Raw genomic sequence first — 17,271 nt, 5'->3', positions numbered from 1 at the left:
AGCCTTGCAGCCAGGCTGAGGGCTCGCCCTGGTCCCCTGACCCTTTGCAGCCAGGACCAGAATAACCCCTGTGGCATCTCACTGTCGGGAAACGCTTTGGACAAAACAAAGAGCCACAGCTGAGAGCCTGTCTCTGTTTTGAGGAAAGGAGCAGTAAATGATCCCTCTTCGTGAAAGATGCCTGGGAGAATTTTACTGGGGAATGGTGGGAATTCAACTTCCTTTCCCATAACTCCTCCTCGCTGCAAAATGCCTTTCAAAACCGCCCATTAATCCCTTCCTTAAGAGCTGTGTGGGGAATTGCTGGAAGGGAGCAACTGCAGCTGTGATGGGGTAATGCAGCATCCTTCTGGAAGCAGGGAGAAACTTGAAGAGCAATAATAGGGCTATTGATGATGGGTCATCCCGACCCGGCTGGAGCTCAGTGCTCTGGTGTGGCCTTGGCCAGAGAGAGGAACCAAATTTCCCTCCGTGGGAGGCAGGCACACAAACCGGCCCCGCGGGCTACAGTGCTAAAACAAAACAGAGACAGTGGGAAAAAAAAAAGAAAGAAAAAAAAAAAACACCACAAAAAAAAACAAACCCCACTTCCTGATCTCCGCGGATCAAACGGGAGCCAGGGTGGGTGGAAGGGCATCGGTTCAGGCCCGTGGGGTTTTCTCCACACAGCAACACAGTGATTACTGACAGCTTGGGACTGCAGCTTCATTTAAATTTATTTTTTTTCCCAGGGTTTTCTTTAGCCTAAACTCTTATACATCCTGGCAGCTTTTGATCTACCCTGCAGGGGAAATCCCCGAACTCTTCGTGCACTCCCTTCATCCTTGTTCTTCAGGCAAAAAGAATTGCTGATGGAGAGGCCTGTGGGAAGGCGTGGGCTGCTCGGTGGCACAGCGGTGTTAAGCAAGGCTCCTGCTGGAACAAAACAGGCTCCTGATGAACGAGCTCGGAGGGGACAGGGCCACTTCCAGGCTGTGGGAGATCTGCTGGGCAGCAGGTGCTCCAGGAGCCAGCCTGCCCTCCCAAATTCCCCTGCATGAAAAACATTGCTCATCTCCCTTCTGCCCTGGGTGAAATGTTCTCCCTCCTTTCTGCTGGTGGAGCAATCCCGCCCTGCCATCTGCTGGTGAAACCCTAAAGCCGAGGAGGAGAAATCCTAAACCAGGGGCAGCATCTGGTGGAAAGCCTGCCTGCCGTCTGTGCTGAGAACTGGGGGATGTTTCAGGGTGACCATGAGGCACAGCACGGTGGCACAGCAGCTTGGAGGGAGGCCTCTGGATGATGGATGGGGATGGATTGGCCAGATAAAGCCATTAACAGATGTCCCCTCTGCTCCAGGCGCTGCTGAAGGTCCTGAGAGGATCTCAGGTGTCACTGGTCACCAGGAGCAGCTGCACCCGTGTGTTGAGGGCACCAAGAGCAGGGGGGTCCCTGCAGGGCAGTTTGGTACCCCCATCCCATCAGGAGTGAAAAGGATCGAGCAGGACACAGGACTGTGGCTGTCTGCGCCGAGTCCCCTGGGAGGGAGCAGAAATGTCACAAAATATGTTTCAAATCAGAGCCCCAGCAGCTGCTGCAGCCAAAGGGCGTTTTAATGTGGAAACACGCTCTTGGAGCTGGGCTGTGTTTTGACTTTAGCTGTCAAAGCAGGAGCTGAACACTTCCACAGCGACGTGCCTGTGTCAGTCCCTGGTTTCCCAGCGGAGGAGGTGCCAGCTGTGAAGGACCAAGCACAAAACAGTGGCAGGTGTGACCCCACCAGTGCAGCCTCACGGCACCATCAGCTGTTGGGAGAACCATGAGAGCAGGAGGAGGAGGAGGATTTGTGTCATTTGTGTTTTTCAAGACAGAAAATATTGCAAATCACTACAATTTGCTTTGCTATTTTTGCCTTTTTTTCTGCTACTCTTGATTATTCCACTGTAGTAAAGGGGAAGACATCATATTTCGTTTTTATGATAATGTTGTATCTCACTTTTAAAGCAAATTAAAGGCAATTTAACAATTGAAAAGCCACAATGCCCAGCTAACCAGTGTCTATAGACAATCTTAGTCCCCCTTAACAGGACAGCCATGGAGCCTGAAGGTCACTGATGAATCACTGAATCCTGCACGCTCCACTAAAGATGCTGGAAATAGATAATTACGGATCTCCCTGGAGCTGATCTCGTGAGCGTGAAGCCACGGGACAGCAGCAGAGGGAGGTGAATCCCTCTCCCATTCCAGCAGCTTTCTGCTGGGAGCTGTTTAAGCCTGGTCCTGGGAAGAGGGACTGACAGCTCGCTTCCATGGGGAGATGGCAGGACCCTTGGTCCCGCTCCAGGGCAGCCCTGATGGGAGCTGGAACAGCGCCAGGGCTGCCGCAGGAACTCGTGGTTATTTGGGGAAAAATGATGCTCTGAAGAGGAGGAGTTTGTGGGAACAGCTCCAGCTCCGACCGCTCCTCGTCCTGCTGCCAGCGACACCTCCAAATCCAGAGCTCGGAGCAGTGAGGAGAAAAATCCCAGAGGAATTTTTCGCTCTCCTGGTGCATTCCTCTGATCAACCTGCTCCTTGCCCTGTCCCAGCCCCATGGCCCCGCTCTCCACAGGAGCTTCCCTGGATTTTTTGTGTTTTATGGTGGGGCTGAGCTGCCCTGTGAGACATCTGCACATGTAGGATGGGGTGGGAGGGAAGAAAACCCCAAAAACTCTTCTGGGGTTTGTTGCTGTGGGTCCATCTCCCTGCCAGCTGCCCACAGGGGATTGTTCATCCCTAGATCTGTTGAGGTGAAAACTGTGCTTTAGTTTATGTCTGTTGCTCCATCTCGGGAACACTGAACAGTCTGGCACATTCCTCTGACACCCCTTGGGGATATTTTATGGATTTATGGGATCCATAATCTTATGATTTATGGGATCCTTCTCAGCTTTCCCTCGTCCGTCTAGACTGACCAGGCCCAGCTCCTGCAGTCTCCCCTCATGAGGGTGATGCTCCAGATGCTCCCAAATCATTTCTGTGACTCTGCCGGACCCCGCTGTGAAAAACGCCAATCACTTGGTTGTAACATTCGCAAATGTTACAATGAATATTATATGTGTAATGTTAGAAAGCTATGCCGTATTAATTCTTTTAAGTAGTGTGTTAAATGTAGATTTAGGTTACAACATAATGTTAAAATAGAAATTCTGCGATATAGGATTTGTTACAAGCTCAAGCGAGAAGGTGAGATAATCAAGAAACTCTTCACACAGAGATGTCAGTGAAGGGGGCCCATAAAAAGTTCCTCCTTATCAAAAAAGACAAACATTCTTCCACCTTCTCTCCATCTTTATTGGAACCAGCAAGATTAAGGAGAAGTTGACAAAAAACAGAAAAGTCCTCAATTTACAAGGAATTTATGCATCATGTATGAGATATATTCCCTTGTGGGAATCCAGGGCTTCCCTCTGGCTGCCCTGGCAGGTCTGGGACCCTGGCAGGGGTCAGAATCCCCCTGGACAGAGCCCCCAGAGACACTGTCTGTGATCTCTGGCCATGGAAAAGAGTTTTCAATCTTACAGGGTGAATTACAAGCTCTGAGTGTTTGATATAAGTAATAATTAAGTGTGGCACGGGTGCAAAAGTAAAATTTTAGGATTCTAGATGAGGGGTCCAAAGGGGACAAGATGGAGGAAATTGGGTGTGTCTTGTCCTTTTTCTCCTTCTTCATGCCCTCCATGTTTCACTGTGGTGTTGGCATTTTTCTGTTGGTTCAGGCTGGGGACACACTGTCCAACGTAGGTGACAGATATTGGCACGTTATTGTAAATCCAGCACAGGTAGTTTGTGGTATTTAATGTTTGTACCATCCCAGTGAGGGCAGAGCCCCACACGCTGCCCTGCAGGACAGAGCTGCGGCAGGGCAGCAGAACATGTTAGAGATAAACAGAATAAACAACCTTGAAACCAGCACAGATGAATTATGACTTCTTCTTTGGCAATGGGGCTGAAAAACAGAGACTTTCTACAATCTCGGAATCATCAATACCTGCAGATTCCGACACACCATAACTCTAAACTTTATTCCTCTAATTGCATCACTATTTTTATAACCATTTTATTATTTTTAAACTCTTAAAAACTTTAAAAACCAAGCGATCGGCGTTTTTCACGCGCACAATTTCCAACAATTTAACCGCTGCCAACGCCGGCCGCTCTCCCGTGAGGGCCCCGAAATGGCGGGAGCCGGGCGGGTCCTCCCGCCCGCCGGGGGGCGCTGCGCGCGGCGCGGGGCGCTGCGGGCCGGGCCCGGCCGCCTCCTCCCGGCGGCACCGCGGCCCACTCGCGCCGCCGCGGCGCCTATAAAGGGCCGCCCGCCGCCTATAAAGGGCCGCCCGCCGCCCCGAACCGCCGCCTCTCCGCCCGCCGCGGCCGCACCGCGTGAGTCGGGGTCGGGACCGGCGCCGCCGAGCCCGCCGCGGGGGTAGGGAGCGCTTCTGAGGGGAGCGCGGCGCGCCGCGGCCGCGCCCTGCCCTGCCCGCCCTCAGGCCGCCGCGTGCCGCGCTGGTTTATTTATAATACCTATAGGCTGTCTAGCCAAGCCAGTTTTACGATAAATAGTTTATTGGTGCGCCTTGGAGCCTTATTTCTTTATTTGTGTATTTTTGCTTATTATATAATCAATTATATAAATATTATAATATTTATTTGTTTTATTATTTTGTTTATTTGTGGTTTTTTATTTCCCCAGAAAATCAACGGGCCGCCGCTCTGCAGGATCCGAAGCAAAAGATAAGAGACGTTGGGGTTTTAGGAGGTTTTTCTTTTCTTTTTTTATGGCCTCAAAGCGCTTGGGAGCTGGCGTATGAATTTCGGCGTCTTATCCCATCCCTGCTCTCCAGGAGGTGTAACTTTGGGGTGTTTTTGCTGATTTTTAAGCTTGCACAAGCCCTCTAAGCTGCTCTGTGTCCTGGTGCCCACCCTCCCCCTTCCCCCAAGCTTCTGCCGGCCGCAGCTTAGCCTTTAATTAACAGTTTTGAGTGTTCCCCAAAATTAATATTATTAAGCAGTTTTACTTGAGACCCCCCCCAAAGTGAAAAAGCCCAGTGGGTGAGAGCGCCGAGGGGAAGGAAGATGAACACGGCCGCCAGCAGTTACCCCATGGCCTCGCTGTACGTGGGGGACCTGCACCCCGATATCACCGAGGCCATGCTCTACGAGAAGTTCAGCCCGGCTGGCCCCGTGCTGTCCATTCGGGTCTGCAGGGACATGATCACCCGCCGCTCCCTGGGCTACGCCTACGTCAACTTCCAGCAGCCCGCAGATGGTGAGTGACAATTTGCAGACACATCCGTGGCTTTTTCCCACCTCGTTTTTCCTCCTTTCCCCCCACTGTTTCACGTGTTAGCTGCCCACCGCAACCTTACAGGGTGAGTCGTCGCTTTCTGGTGATTGCAGCTGGAATATTTTTCACTGCGCTGCAAAATGCACTTGTTAACTAATATCTCTAATGTTAGGCCTGTTTCTTGCACTCATAGTAAATTTCAGAGATTTGTGTTTGCTCCTCGCATGAGAAAATAATCCCTGCTGTGTTTCCCTTCATTCTGGGGTAGTTTGGGGCTGATTCTGTGGGGCTTTGTGCTGCCAGTCCTGGCAGAGAAACTTCAGAGTAGGCTGAGTGCTCAGTTAAGTGACTGATGCTGTGGCTGCTCCACACACTCCCAGTTTAATAAATTTAATATCTCCTCTTGTTTAAGCAGCTGGATGTGCCTCCTAGTTGGAGAAGTGGTGTTCTTGCTCTAAAGTGAAATAAAACGCTTTGTTCAACTTGTGGAGCACCAGACTGTCTCCTGTGCAGAAGCCACATTTGCTTTGCTCTTGCCAGACTCCCTTTTTCACACTTTGCTTCCTGCTCAAAGGCAGGTGTTGCAGAGCTGAAGCAGCACATGAAAGATGGAACAGGAGAGGTCATTTTGGAACACGTCTTTTCTGGAAGGAAAATGGGTCAGCATTTTCTGCCCCAGTTTTCAGAGCTCTGCCTGCTGACTGCTGCGAGTTTATTGCTCCGTGCTAGGGTTTAACAGCATCTCTGTGTGACAGAGGCATCCAAGTGGAGATGAGAGTGAGCTTTTCCCTTGAGTTCACAATCAGTTTACAACAGCACAGACTTTGTAAACTTTCCTTTAGCCTGTAGTAGGATTTCTTACTTTGTTTTTTGCAGAGCTTCCATCCTCTCCCAGGGCAGTTCCTTGTGATGCCATTTCCTTGGACTGAGCACTTTTGATCCTTTCCGTTGTCCTGGTGATTAAAAGCTGACTTGCACCCTAATTTCTCATTCATGGCACAAAAAAAAGCTTTTTTAAAATTTTTTTGGGCAGTGTATTTGTGTTTTAAAGATTCTCAGGGAGAAAGAAGGAACCTGAGAGCCTCTACATGTGATCCTGTCCTGCCCTGAGTGCCTCTTATAAAACCACCTTGGTACATTTATCAAAAACAAATTTATTCCAGCTCACCTGCCTTCCTTGGGCTCTGACCTCATTTTGCAGGATCAGAGACATAAAAACAAGCAGCAGAAACAAAGCCAGGAAGGAGCTCCAGCATGGATTAGATAAATTTTGGGGAGATGGGGGGCAGAAGTGTCGATGAAGTTCCCTCAAAGCAGAGAAGAGTGATCTCAGAAGGGATCAGTGCCTGTTCCCACGTGCTTTAGCAGAAGGATTCTGCACCTTGTACAAATGGGGGCCTTCCCAATATATTCCAAGGTAATCTTTTATGGTAATAAATAGGCAGGAATTTAGGGGGAGGTTGCACCATTCTGGGCTGCTGGGGAGGCAGCAGACATTTTAGGAAGCTCCTGGACTTGAAGTGATACTTGGAGCAAGTAGGTGGTGTCTTGTTACTGGTAGGTCTTAGAAGGTCAAGTGGTTTAAACCTAATCATTGAGTGAGTATTGGGACAGGGAAAGAGTCTAACTCCTCCTGCCCTCATGAAGAGATGTGAATTTCTGAATTTCTCCTGTCAAACCGCAGCGTGTGTTACCCTGCATAAATAAAAAACCCAGCTGCTGCACTCCATGAGTTGAATTCCAAACACTGACAGTCACAAAAGGGTAATGAAGGAGTGAAACTTCAGTTTGGCTGCAGAGATAAGGTGTTCTGGAAGTGTAGGAAAGCCAGAATGTTTCCCAAGCTAAGGAGGATCCCAGGGCTGGAAATAGATATGTGTTTCTGTAGGAAACTATAGATAAACTTGTTTGTTCTCCTCCTTGAAGACAGTGTAAAGGAGGAGCTCTGTAAGGCAAATTGTGAAGTTAAAAGGGAAAAGTTGGTACTGACACAAGCTTCATTGCAGCAGCATTTTGTTGTAAGACCAGTGATTGAGGAATGTAATTATTTTGAATATGCACCATCACTTTTTTTTAAAAATAAGTGGCTAAATTTGCACTGTGTGCTTTCCTTGTCAGGACTTTTTTTGCTCAGTGACCTAAGTGAGAGCCTGGAGGTTTGGGGAGAATAAAACTCTTTGTGTGGAGTTTCCTATGCATGAATCTTGAGGTGTGAGATTGGTTATTGATCTTCATGCTGCTCAACCACAGCCACTAATTCCACATTGTGTTAACTCTGCACCTGTAAGGGAGGCTAATTGCTCTTGAGGCCTGAGGCAAACTGCAGTTGAGTGTCCAGGTTCTCTCCCTGTCCAGAAAGAGAATGAAAAGGAAGCCTGAAAGGGGCTGTGAGTGTGTTTTGTGTTCTGTATGAGCTGCAGTTGAGTCTGCTGGAAGGATGACAGGAACCAGTGGGAGAGAAACAGATACAGGAACTGAAATGGCTGAAGCTTTGTGGCTTAAATAGAAGAAAACGAGAAGGTGTTTGCTCGGATGAAGGAAATGAATCAGATGTGCTTGGTGTGAGTCATTCCCAGAACTCTTGCAGATCCTTTACAGGTTTTCTGAGGTCCTGGTGTAGAGGGGCTGCATCTCCACCTGTGGGTGTGGCACACATCCCTCGGGGAATCCTTGTAGGGCTTTCACCGCTCACCAGAAGTGTCTTGGTGTAATAATAGAGTGGAACAGTAGCAACCCGTTGAAAGAGCAGTGCAAGAATATCTCCTCAGGGAGCTCGGGAGAACCGGGAGGAACTTCCTAACTGCTCTGGAGCTGGGTGGTGGCTCTGGAGCCTTCACACTCCCCCTGGTTACAGCCTCTGCTTGTCACCTTCCAGCAGGAGCCTGTTCCTGCTGCAAATGGTATTATGCACCCAGTTTGTGCCCTTGCCAGCACATGCTTCTGCAGGACCTCTGCCTGCTATAAATAAACACTGCCAAATTTGACGAGCTGCACCGGGTCGCCTGCTGAGCTGCCTACACTAGGAAAGGACTGCAGGAAGAACCTGGCTTGCATGGACTTGGAGCAGCAGCTGATGAATCGTTTTAGCCTGGCAGTTAATTGCCTTTAACACCTTGGTATAAGCAGAGCTGTTGGAGTCCTTAAATGATGCTTTTTTTTCAAGCAGAGCTTGTTTCCAACTGGATTTGTGTGTTGGGAGAACAGTGATGGTCCCATTTCAATTTAAAAAGCAGCAAGAACAAAAAAAAAAACAAACACATTTCAAAGCACATGAAAATTTCAGAGAAGCTTCCATGCAGTAGTGGGGGCTGGCACTGGGTGTAGGGAGTGCAGGCTTTGTAGGCAATATTCCATTGGAATTCCTGGAGGTAGTTTTGGGACATGCTGAGTAGTTAATCGGGCTGCACGAGCCAAGTCACGTGCAAGGTGCTCAGATTGGTCTTTTCCTTGAGTTTTCTGCTCCTGAAAACTAATCAGCAAATACCACAGGGTGAAGGTGGCCTGGGAGAACTGAGCCAAACAAATTTGGAAAACTTGGGTTCTGGCCTGTTAATTTTCCTGAGTTTTAATGCATGTCTTTCCATCTCTTTGCCTGCTCCACTGCTGGGAATTAAGACTCTTTCTTTCTTCTCTGCTTGCTCCATGCTGGGAGTGTTTTCTGGCACAGAACAGTGCAAGCATCTCAATTTTATGAACAAGATCCTGATGTGTGTATGTAATGATCCTTTTAATACACCAGTAGGCAGCAGAAATAGCCTCATGGAGGGGGGTTTCAGTGCAGGTTAGAATGACAGTGCTGGAGTTTGAGAGCTTAGATAAACACTTCCCTGTTAATCAGATGGGGTGTGCAGACATTTTCCCCCCTCAGAATTTTCTAAACTCTCTTGTCATCTTTAGCTTGAGCAACTTGGGAATCATTTTTTTGGCCACATAAGTTATGTAGAGGCTGACTCACGTCCTCACAGCCAGCCATGTGTTCATGCACATTTTCCCTGACCTGACAGGGAGATGATCCTTCTCTCTGAATAGAAATGAGGATGGGGAGATGTGAGCTTCATGAAAAGCAAAACAGCTACACAGTTACTCTTTTTACTTCTTTTTTTTTTTTTTTTAACAGAGTTTCCTGTTTTTCATTTCCTTCTTTGGGTGGAGCAATTTACCTTTATAATAATTCAGAACATGACTAATAAACCAGGCATTTTGATATCAGTTTTGCTGTGGCAGTAAATATATTGCTATAATGTAAATTTTAAGTCTGTGAAACCTTTTATATACTTAGTGACTGTGCTGCAAAGACCTCCCTTGAAACATTGAGTTAAAAGTCATTGATCACTTCTGATAATACCCCAAATGCCTCCGTGAGCTGAGTAAAATTCAGAGAAAAGGATCACCCACCCACTGGAAACCTTTATTTTGTAACCAACCACAGAAAATCTGTTCTTGGCTTCTCTTGTAGCTGAGCGAGCTCTCGATACCATGAATTTTGATGTGATCAAAGGGAAACCCATTCGCATCATGTGGTCTCAGAGGGACCCTTCCCTGAGGAAGTCAGGGGTTGGGAATGTCTTCATCAAGAACCTGGACAAATCCATTGATAACAAGGCACTTTACGACACATTCTCAGCCTTCGGAAACATTTTGTCCTGCAAGGTGAGATGTGGTTAAGTTGTCCAGTTCTTTTAGGGTGGGGACATGATCAGAGATTGGAGTGTAGGTAGTGAAAGGGACACTTCTTGTCAAGTGTAAGGGGCAGATTCACAGAATATTCCGAGTTGAGACACACAAGGCTCATCAAGTCCAACTCTTTAAATGAACGCGGCCTACAGAGATCAAACCTGTGACCTTGGTGTTAAAACAGAATCTGTGAAAGGCAGTGTTGGCCCAAAGCTGAAATTACATCAGATTTGGTCATGAAGTGCAGGAATCTGACACTCAGGTGGTGTCTGCCAGGTGCTGGCCCTGGTCAGGAGCTGCTTGGTGCTGACCCTTGGCAGTGACACATTTTCACCCGCCGGCCCGTGGCAGAGGAGGCACGCTGACAGCTGGCTTTGCTCCCTCTCCTGCAGGTGGTGTGTGATGAGAATGGCTCTAAGGGCTACGCCTTTGTGCACTTTGAGACCCAGGATGCTGCAGATAGGGCCATCGAGAAGATGAACGGCATGCTGCTCAACGACCGCAAAGTGTGAGTGTCACAGGCGGCAGCAGCAGCGCTCACATGCTCCGGGATGCATCTCGGTATTAACAGGGACACACAAGGCACTGGTTCTCCTGGCCCAAGCCTTGGCCTGCTACCTCTCCACTCCAGGGCTGGTGAGTGACCCTGCCCAAGCCATGGCCTGCTACCCCTCCATTCCAGGACTGGTGGGTTTCCCTGACTGGGCCTTGATTTGCCACCTCTCTGTGAGCGGGCTGGGGTGGGTTCTGTCTAGGGCCAGTGGGAGTCCTTGGCCAGCCACAGCACAGGTGATTTTTCTGGTTGGTCTGTGGCCTGTTTGTTGTCCTCTGCTGTCACCCTTTCTTGTCCCCATTCCCAGCTCCTACTGCACACTCATTTTTTTTGCCTCGCCGCAAGTCACACATTGTCTTTGTGCTCTTGAAACCGATCTGTTTATTGGGATTTTCTTTTTTTTTTTATCTTACAGATTTGTTGGGAGATTCAAGTCTCGTAAAGAGAGGGAGGCTGAACTGGGAGCCAAGGCGAAGGAATTCACCAATGTCTATATTAAAAACTTCGGGGATGACATGGATGATGAAAGACTGAAGGAGCTCTTTGGCAAATATGGTAAATGCAGAAATACTTTCATTGAGGCTGTGAATTTCATGAAATGTGGTAGTTTGAGTGCTGCTGTGTACTCCCTACCCGGATCATTTTAAGGCTGAGGACTTGAGATATTACATGTAATTTAATAATCTTGAAATACTTTTGGTGTTTTACTAATCTTGTTCCTTGGTAACAGGTAAAACTCTGAGTGTTAAAGTGATGACAGACCCCACTGGAAAATCTAAAGGCTTTGGCTTTGTAAGCTTTGAAAAGCATGAAGAGGCCAACAAGGTAGGACCAACTTTTATGTTGCTTAGATAACTTCAGAGAAGAAAAGCTTGGTTTATCTTGGGAGCCTGTTTCTGAAATGGAAGAAAATTCTGCCTCTTCTAGATGTGGGAACTTGGAAACCTTTTGCACCTTAATAGCTTGACATTCAAGGGTAACTTGGCATCCCTCCAGTTTCCTAGATCCACACAGAGTGCAGTGGCATAATCAAGAATGTTAATTGCTGAAGAAATACTACAGTGCAGGGCTGAAGGAGCAGGAGGGCACCAAGAGTGAGAACATTGCTCAAAAATGGTCTTTTCTAAGCAGAATGCTTGTTAAAGTGACAAGTTTTAATTACAAGAAAGGGTGGGGATGGATTTCCAAGTTATTCAGCACTCCGTGGTGTGTCAGCTTGATCTGTGTGATAACTTCAGCCTGTCTTTAATGAGCCTGTTGTTAACAGGAAAAGTGCAAAGGTAACGTGCAAGCTCTGGTTTATTGACTGACAGGCAGGGACACAGCTCTGGGCAGTCCTGTTCTGGCAGGATCAGGGGCTGTCCTGCTGCAGCAGCTGAGAGTTTCCTCTTGGACCCTCTGTGCAGGCAGTGGAAGAAATGAACGGGAAGGACATCAATGGGAAAATGCTCTTTGTGGGCAGAGCACAGAAGAAGGCTGAGCGCCAGGCAGAGCTGAAAAGAAGATTTGAACAGCTAAAACAGGAGAGACTCAGCCGGTACCAGGTGAATAATGTTCCTTTTCTCAACTGATGCAGTATTTCTGGTCTGTTGAAGGAATTGCCAGAGCAGTTATTGTCCTGGGGGACATCCTGGGTTAAAACACAGAGGTGTCTCTGTGGTATTAGGGGGCATCAGGGCTTAGTCTTGGTACTGAAAGTGTTTAGGAGGATGTGAGACAACAGGCATGAAGTCTCCTTGACTTTCAAACGGGGATCCCTGGAGGGGTGGGAAGAGACAGCACAACTCTGCACTGCTCTCTGTAATTTGTGGCGGAACTGGGTCGTGTCAGAGGTGGCATCTGAAACTCCCCCACTCCCTGAGGCGCAGTGCTGGACTGGGGACATGTGGTGATGCCACAGGAAGGCAGAGGAAATCCAGACAAGCTCCCTTTCACCACAGTGGGACTTGTCTCTACGCCTTTGCAACATTTATCACCTTCAGCTTTGGGTGGTGTGGAAGGAACACGATGCTAAATTAGGAGTTTTCAGATAAATTACAGCTCTGGCAGATGGGTAACAGTTGATGTGATTAAGATTTCTTTTTGATGTTGAGAATGTCATGCTGTTCTGTCCCTTTCCAGGGTGTTAACCTGTACATTAAAAACCTAGATGACACTATAGATGATGAAAAACTGAGGAAGGAGTTCTCACCTTTTGGGTCAATAACGAGTGCCAAGGTACTGTGGGATTTGGGGGTTACTTGGATTTTAAAGCCTCAAGAAGGAATTATTGTCTGACGTGGGATTAAAGGGCTGTTCTTAACCTGTGGTTATTGTGATTCTGAAAACACCTTGGCTAGTAAATAGTGGGATTTTACTGAAAACTTCATTCCCCTACTAAAAAGGGAGGCAGGAAGTGGCAAACATGCTTGCTTGAGGTGGTGAGCATGAAATGGCACTTTCCTCTGTGCATTTAGGACTGCACCAAATCTTTCCCATTCCTTACTGTGCAGTGTGGGCCTGGGGACACATGGTGCTGACAGCAACGCAGAGCAAATCCAGACAGGTGACTCTTCATGAGAACCTGTCTCTACACCTCTGCAACAAGTTATGTGCTACCTAAAATCTAAAAAAACAGATTTTCAGCTCAGTTGTGCTGGTACTCCATTAGTAATTGATCTTTACTGCAGGTAATGCTGGAAGATGGACGGAGCAAAGGGTTTGGCTTTGTCTGCTTTTCCTCTCCAGAGGAGGCCACCAAAGCTGTGACAGAGATGAACGGGCGCATCGTGGGCTCCAAGCCCCTCTATGTGGCACTGGCACAGAGGAAGGAGGAGAGGAAGGCTCACCTCACCAACCAGTACATGCAGCGCATCGCTGGCATGAGGGCCTTGCCTGCCAACACCATCATCAACCAGTTCCAGCCCGCTGCTGGCGGCTATTTCATGCCTGCTGTGCCCCAGGTGAGCTGCTGTGGGGCTTTTAACCTGTGCTAATCTCACAGCCTTTCTCATGCCTGTAAGCAACAACTCCTAATGAGGGGTGCAGCAGTGGAGTTAATTCTGTGACTTGCCAGCTGCCTGTTCTCTTAATCCGACCTGAGTGTTGAGTCCTGGCAACGGCTGCCAAAACACGCTGTAAACAATGTTTGTGATGCACTTGGATATTGCCTCTGAGCTTATCTGATCTTCCTCCAGGCTCAGAGCAGACCCACTTACTATGCACCCAACCAAATGACACAGATGAGACCCAACCCACGATGGCAGCAAGGAGGGAGACCTCAAGGTGAGAGCGCCAGAGGCTGTTTTGGTTGTAGAACCCTTTGGGAGCTGTACTTCCCAACAGGAACAACTCATGCTTTCCTCTGTGAGAATGATCCTGTGCAGGGCCAGGAGCTAGACTCTGATCCTTGTGTGTCCCTTCCAACTCGGCATATTCCATGATTCTCTCATTCTTCCCATGCACCACCCCTGTAGCTGACTGTCCTGCCTTGCCAGGTGCTTCTCTTTTGAGGATTTCCCCTGTTCCATCCTCCAGGCTTCCAGGGAATGCCCAATGCCATGCGCCAGTCGGGGCCCCGGCCCGCCCTGCGCCACCTGAGCCCTGCCAACGCTCCCGCCTCCCGCGGCCTCCCCGCTGCTGCCCAGAGAGTTGGTAAGGAGCGCTCTCTTCTGGGCTTTTCCCCTTCTCTGGGAGGGAGGAGGATGCTGTGGAGACTTGGCTTCTCCCAAAGATGGTTGTCAGAGCTGGGCTGTCTGCAAAGAGCAGAGCCAGCACCTGCTGCTTTCCTGTTCCTCGCTGTCTGGTGCAGGTCTGGGGGCACCTGGTGCTACAGCACAGCAGTGGAAATCCAGATGGGTTCTTCTCCACTGGTTTGGGACTCATCTCTACACCTCTGCAACACCACCCAAAAATCTCCATAGCTTGTGGGTTTTGCTTTCAGAGGAAAGCAGCCAAATTAATTTTTTCCCAGTGATCAGCTGTAGAACAAAAGGTGTGGAATCTATGGATTGGTTCTAGGGAGAACAGCCCTTTCCTGAAGTAGCCAGCTACACTTTGGTTTCTGAAGAATTATCACCATGGAGAGCATAGTTTGAATTAAAACCAGACATCCCAACTTGTTAGCATGTTGCTGCAGGTGTTTGTCACAGTGTTCTCCTTCCTTTGCAGGTGTTGGCACAGCAGCACAGAATTTGGCTCCCCGCCCTCCTGTAGCTGCCCCTGCTCCCAGGGCTGTTCCTCCTTACAAATATGCCTCAAGTGTCCGCAGCCCACACCCAGGTGTCCAACCTCTGCAGGTACCACCAGGGCAGGGCTGGGCTGGGAAGTCCCTGCAGTTTCACATGCAACTGAAGTATTTTTATAGAAACTTGAAGCTCCTTTTATGACCCAGACAGTGTTAATTTGGAGTTTAAAAACCTGGCAGTTGTGTCTTTGCCAGGGGCACTCTGGTTGGATGATCTGTCTTGTACTCACAAGCCCTTTTGTAGCCAGACTGGCTGTAAGGATATTTCTCTTGGTTCTTTGTTCCCGTTTTGCAACCATTTAGGTCTCTCTCCTCTTTGCCAAGTTCTCACTGGGGTATCATTGAAAGAAAGAGCACCATCTACACCTGGCTTTCTCAACATCTCATGATGTTTGATCCAGTTTTTGTAAGATATTTACGGTGCTCCTGTGTGACATTCCAGGGTTTTGAGCTCAAGACTTGCAGGGAGTGTTTGTGAACCAAGGGCACCTTACCTGCCCTTTTCTGAAGCTGAGGTGTTCTGTAGGCTTGACAAAGATTGTGTTTTAGGAGGGAACATCTTAGAATTGTCTAAATATGAAGCAATCAGCCTCATCCTTATTTCAGAACTGATTTTCTGTCCTTTTCAGGCACCTCAGCCTGCAGTGCTTGTGCAGGGCCAGGAGCCACTGACAGCCTCCATGCTGGCTGCTGCCCCTCCCCAGGAGCAGAAACAGATGCTGGGTGAGTAAAACCCCGCCGCTCACCGATCGTTGTTCATCCCCTCAGGTTCCAAAACTCCAAACTCATCCACCTGAACTCCTTTTTCTCCCTCAGGAGAACGTTTGTTCCCTCTGATCCAAGCTATGCACCCCAGCCTGGCGGGGAAGATCACGGGAATGCTGCTAGAGATTGACAACTCAGAGCTGCTGCACATGCTGGAATCTCCAGAGTCCCTCCGGTCCAAGGTGAGCTGCTGTGTCCCTTTTTTTGTATGGGGGAGTCTCTGAGCAGGGAGAAAATCTGACTGGATTTGTGTCCCCAGGTGGAGGAGGCCGTGGCCGTGCTGCAGGCTCACCAAGCTAAGAAAGAAGCTGCCCAGAAAGTGGGTGTGGTTGCTGCTACCTCTTGAACCAGGACGACTGGTGAGTGTCTCAGTCCTCAGCTTCAGTGAAAAGCTTCCAGAATCAGTAAATAAAACACCGTTGTTAGTGAACAGTTCATGTGGGTCTGTGACCAGCACTTTCCTGATTGTAATCCACTCTTCAACAACAAAAAGCTCCTAATACAGCTTCTCTCACAGAATACTTATGTAGAACTTCAGCAATATTCATTCTGATGCTCATTTAAGGGATCTAAAGATGTTATTGGAGTCCCTGAGGTGTTGCTTGGAGCTGACATGCTGGGCATGAGTCTTGTGGAACTGCTGATCTGGGAAATAGCCACAAGGAGCTCCGGTGATTTTGAGGCTAAACAGGCTCTTAGTGCCCATTCCTTATTCTGGAAACCACCTGCCTTCAGGATATAATAAATGTTGGAAATGCTTCACTGGATATGTCTGTCCACACAAGTGGTGTCACCAGTGTTTGGGGTTGGCTCTTGTTTTATTTATGGATAAGGATCTTGATTCTGTTTTTCATGATCCATTTTTGTGTGGGTTGTCTGGAATTGCCATCTCCAGGACTTTCTCTGTTGCTGTTCGTGATCAGATGTGACAGCTCAAGCTGGTGAAGAATGAGGAGTATTCTTAATTTTCTCTGGGTGGTCTAGCAAAGAATTAGAGTTTCTTGTGGATAATAATTTCTGATCATCTGACCACCACGAGCAGCTTCTCTGTACCTTCCCAATTATACTGGAATCCTTATTCCTTGGAATGCTGGAATATTCCCTAGCCTGGAGCAGGGATGCAGTGAATAACTTCTCTCCCTTTTCCCCCCTCTAGGATACAGAGAAGCCAAATAGCCCCTTCCTAGACATCAGCTCAAGATGTGTGAAGATCCTTCACTGTCCTGCAGATCTCAAGGCCATGCATTGTATCACATAGTTATATTGCATTTTGTAAATTAATCTTAAAGATCTTACTTAAAAAGCCAACTCTGAAGCTCAAGGTTTCCAAAACCAGAATCTGAAGGGGTTGCAAGCTTTTCCTTTGCTAGAACAGAGCTGCCCCTTGTGTCTTCTAAAGAGGACGTTGAGGATTTTAGGTTGGAAGTATTTTTGTGAGTTTGAACAATCCAGTTTGGAAAGTTTGGGAAACATTTATCAATAAAGGAATAAACTTGCACTGTGTTTGTCATCATTTCTCTCTGTTGGATAAATAAATGTGGTGTGTCTTTTGTGAAATCAAACTGATGGGCAGTTATTGGGGGGGGGGGGGTGAATATATTAAACAGGGATTTGACTTATTCTGCTTGCTAATTTTGGATAATGAGTATTTAAATAATATTTATTTAATAATTATTACTTATTAAATAATAAGTATTTAAAATCATGAATGGGGCAGTATCTGGAGGCGGATGGCTGTTAACAGCTTTC

The 17,271-nt window shown here is 48.0% G+C and overlaps 1 protein-coding gene and 3 non-coding genes across 5 annotated transcripts; all 4 read left to right on the top strand.

The window, feature by feature from the left end:
- Window positions 1–4,247: 4,247 nt before the first annotated feature.
- On the top strand, window positions 4,248–17,020 carry PABPC4 (poly(A) binding protein cytoplasmic 4). 2 transcript variants are annotated; one of them, XM_002196958.7, is made up of 16 exons: window positions 4,248–4,401; window positions 4,712–5,287; window positions 9,762–9,955; window positions 10,372–10,487; window positions 10,948–11,087; window positions 11,263–11,357; window positions 11,939–12,076; window positions 12,654–12,749; window positions 13,202–13,474; window positions 13,709–13,796; window positions 14,049–14,165; window positions 14,682–14,809; window positions 15,387–15,480; window positions 15,574–15,704; window positions 15,782–15,881; window positions 16,679–17,020. In XM_002196958.7, the coding sequence occupies exons 2-15, from the start codon at window positions 5,095–5,097 to the stop codon at window positions 15,866–15,868; spliced, it is 1,890 nt and encodes a 629-aa protein (XP_002196994.1). In that variant the 5' UTR covers window positions 4,248–4,401; window positions 4,712–5,094; the 3' UTR covers window positions 15,869–15,881; window positions 16,679–17,020. The 2 variants fall into 2 exon arrangements, with proteins under 2 accessions (XP_002196994.1, XP_072773930.1); XM_072917829.1 differs by lacking the exon at window positions 4,248–4,401 and adding an exon at window positions 4,427–4,444.
- LOC115498302 (small nucleolar RNA SNORA55) lies at window positions 12,368–12,503 on the top strand. Its single transcript, XR_003963718.1, has one exon. It is a non-coding gene; the product is annotated as a small nucleolar RNA SNORA55 (small nucleolar RNA).
- On the top strand, window positions 12,993–13,120 carry LOC115498300 (small nucleolar RNA SNORA55). The gene has a single exon (XR_003963716.2). It is a non-coding gene; the product is annotated as a small nucleolar RNA SNORA55 (small nucleolar RNA).
- Window positions 14,285–14,417, top strand: LOC115498301 (small nucleolar RNA SNORA55). The gene has a single exon (XR_003963717.3). It is a non-coding gene; the product is annotated as a small nucleolar RNA SNORA55 (small nucleolar RNA).
- Window positions 17,021–17,271: the final 251 nt, after the last annotated feature.

Source organism: Taeniopygia guttata, chromosome 23, assembly GCF_048771995.1.
Source record: "Taeniopygia guttata chromosome 23, bTaeGut7.mat, whole genome shotgun sequence".
NCBI lineage: Eukaryota > Metazoa > Chordata > Aves > Passeriformes > Estrildidae > Taeniopygia > Taeniopygia guttata.
This window is presented reverse-complemented; position numbering and strand designations above follow the sequence as displayed.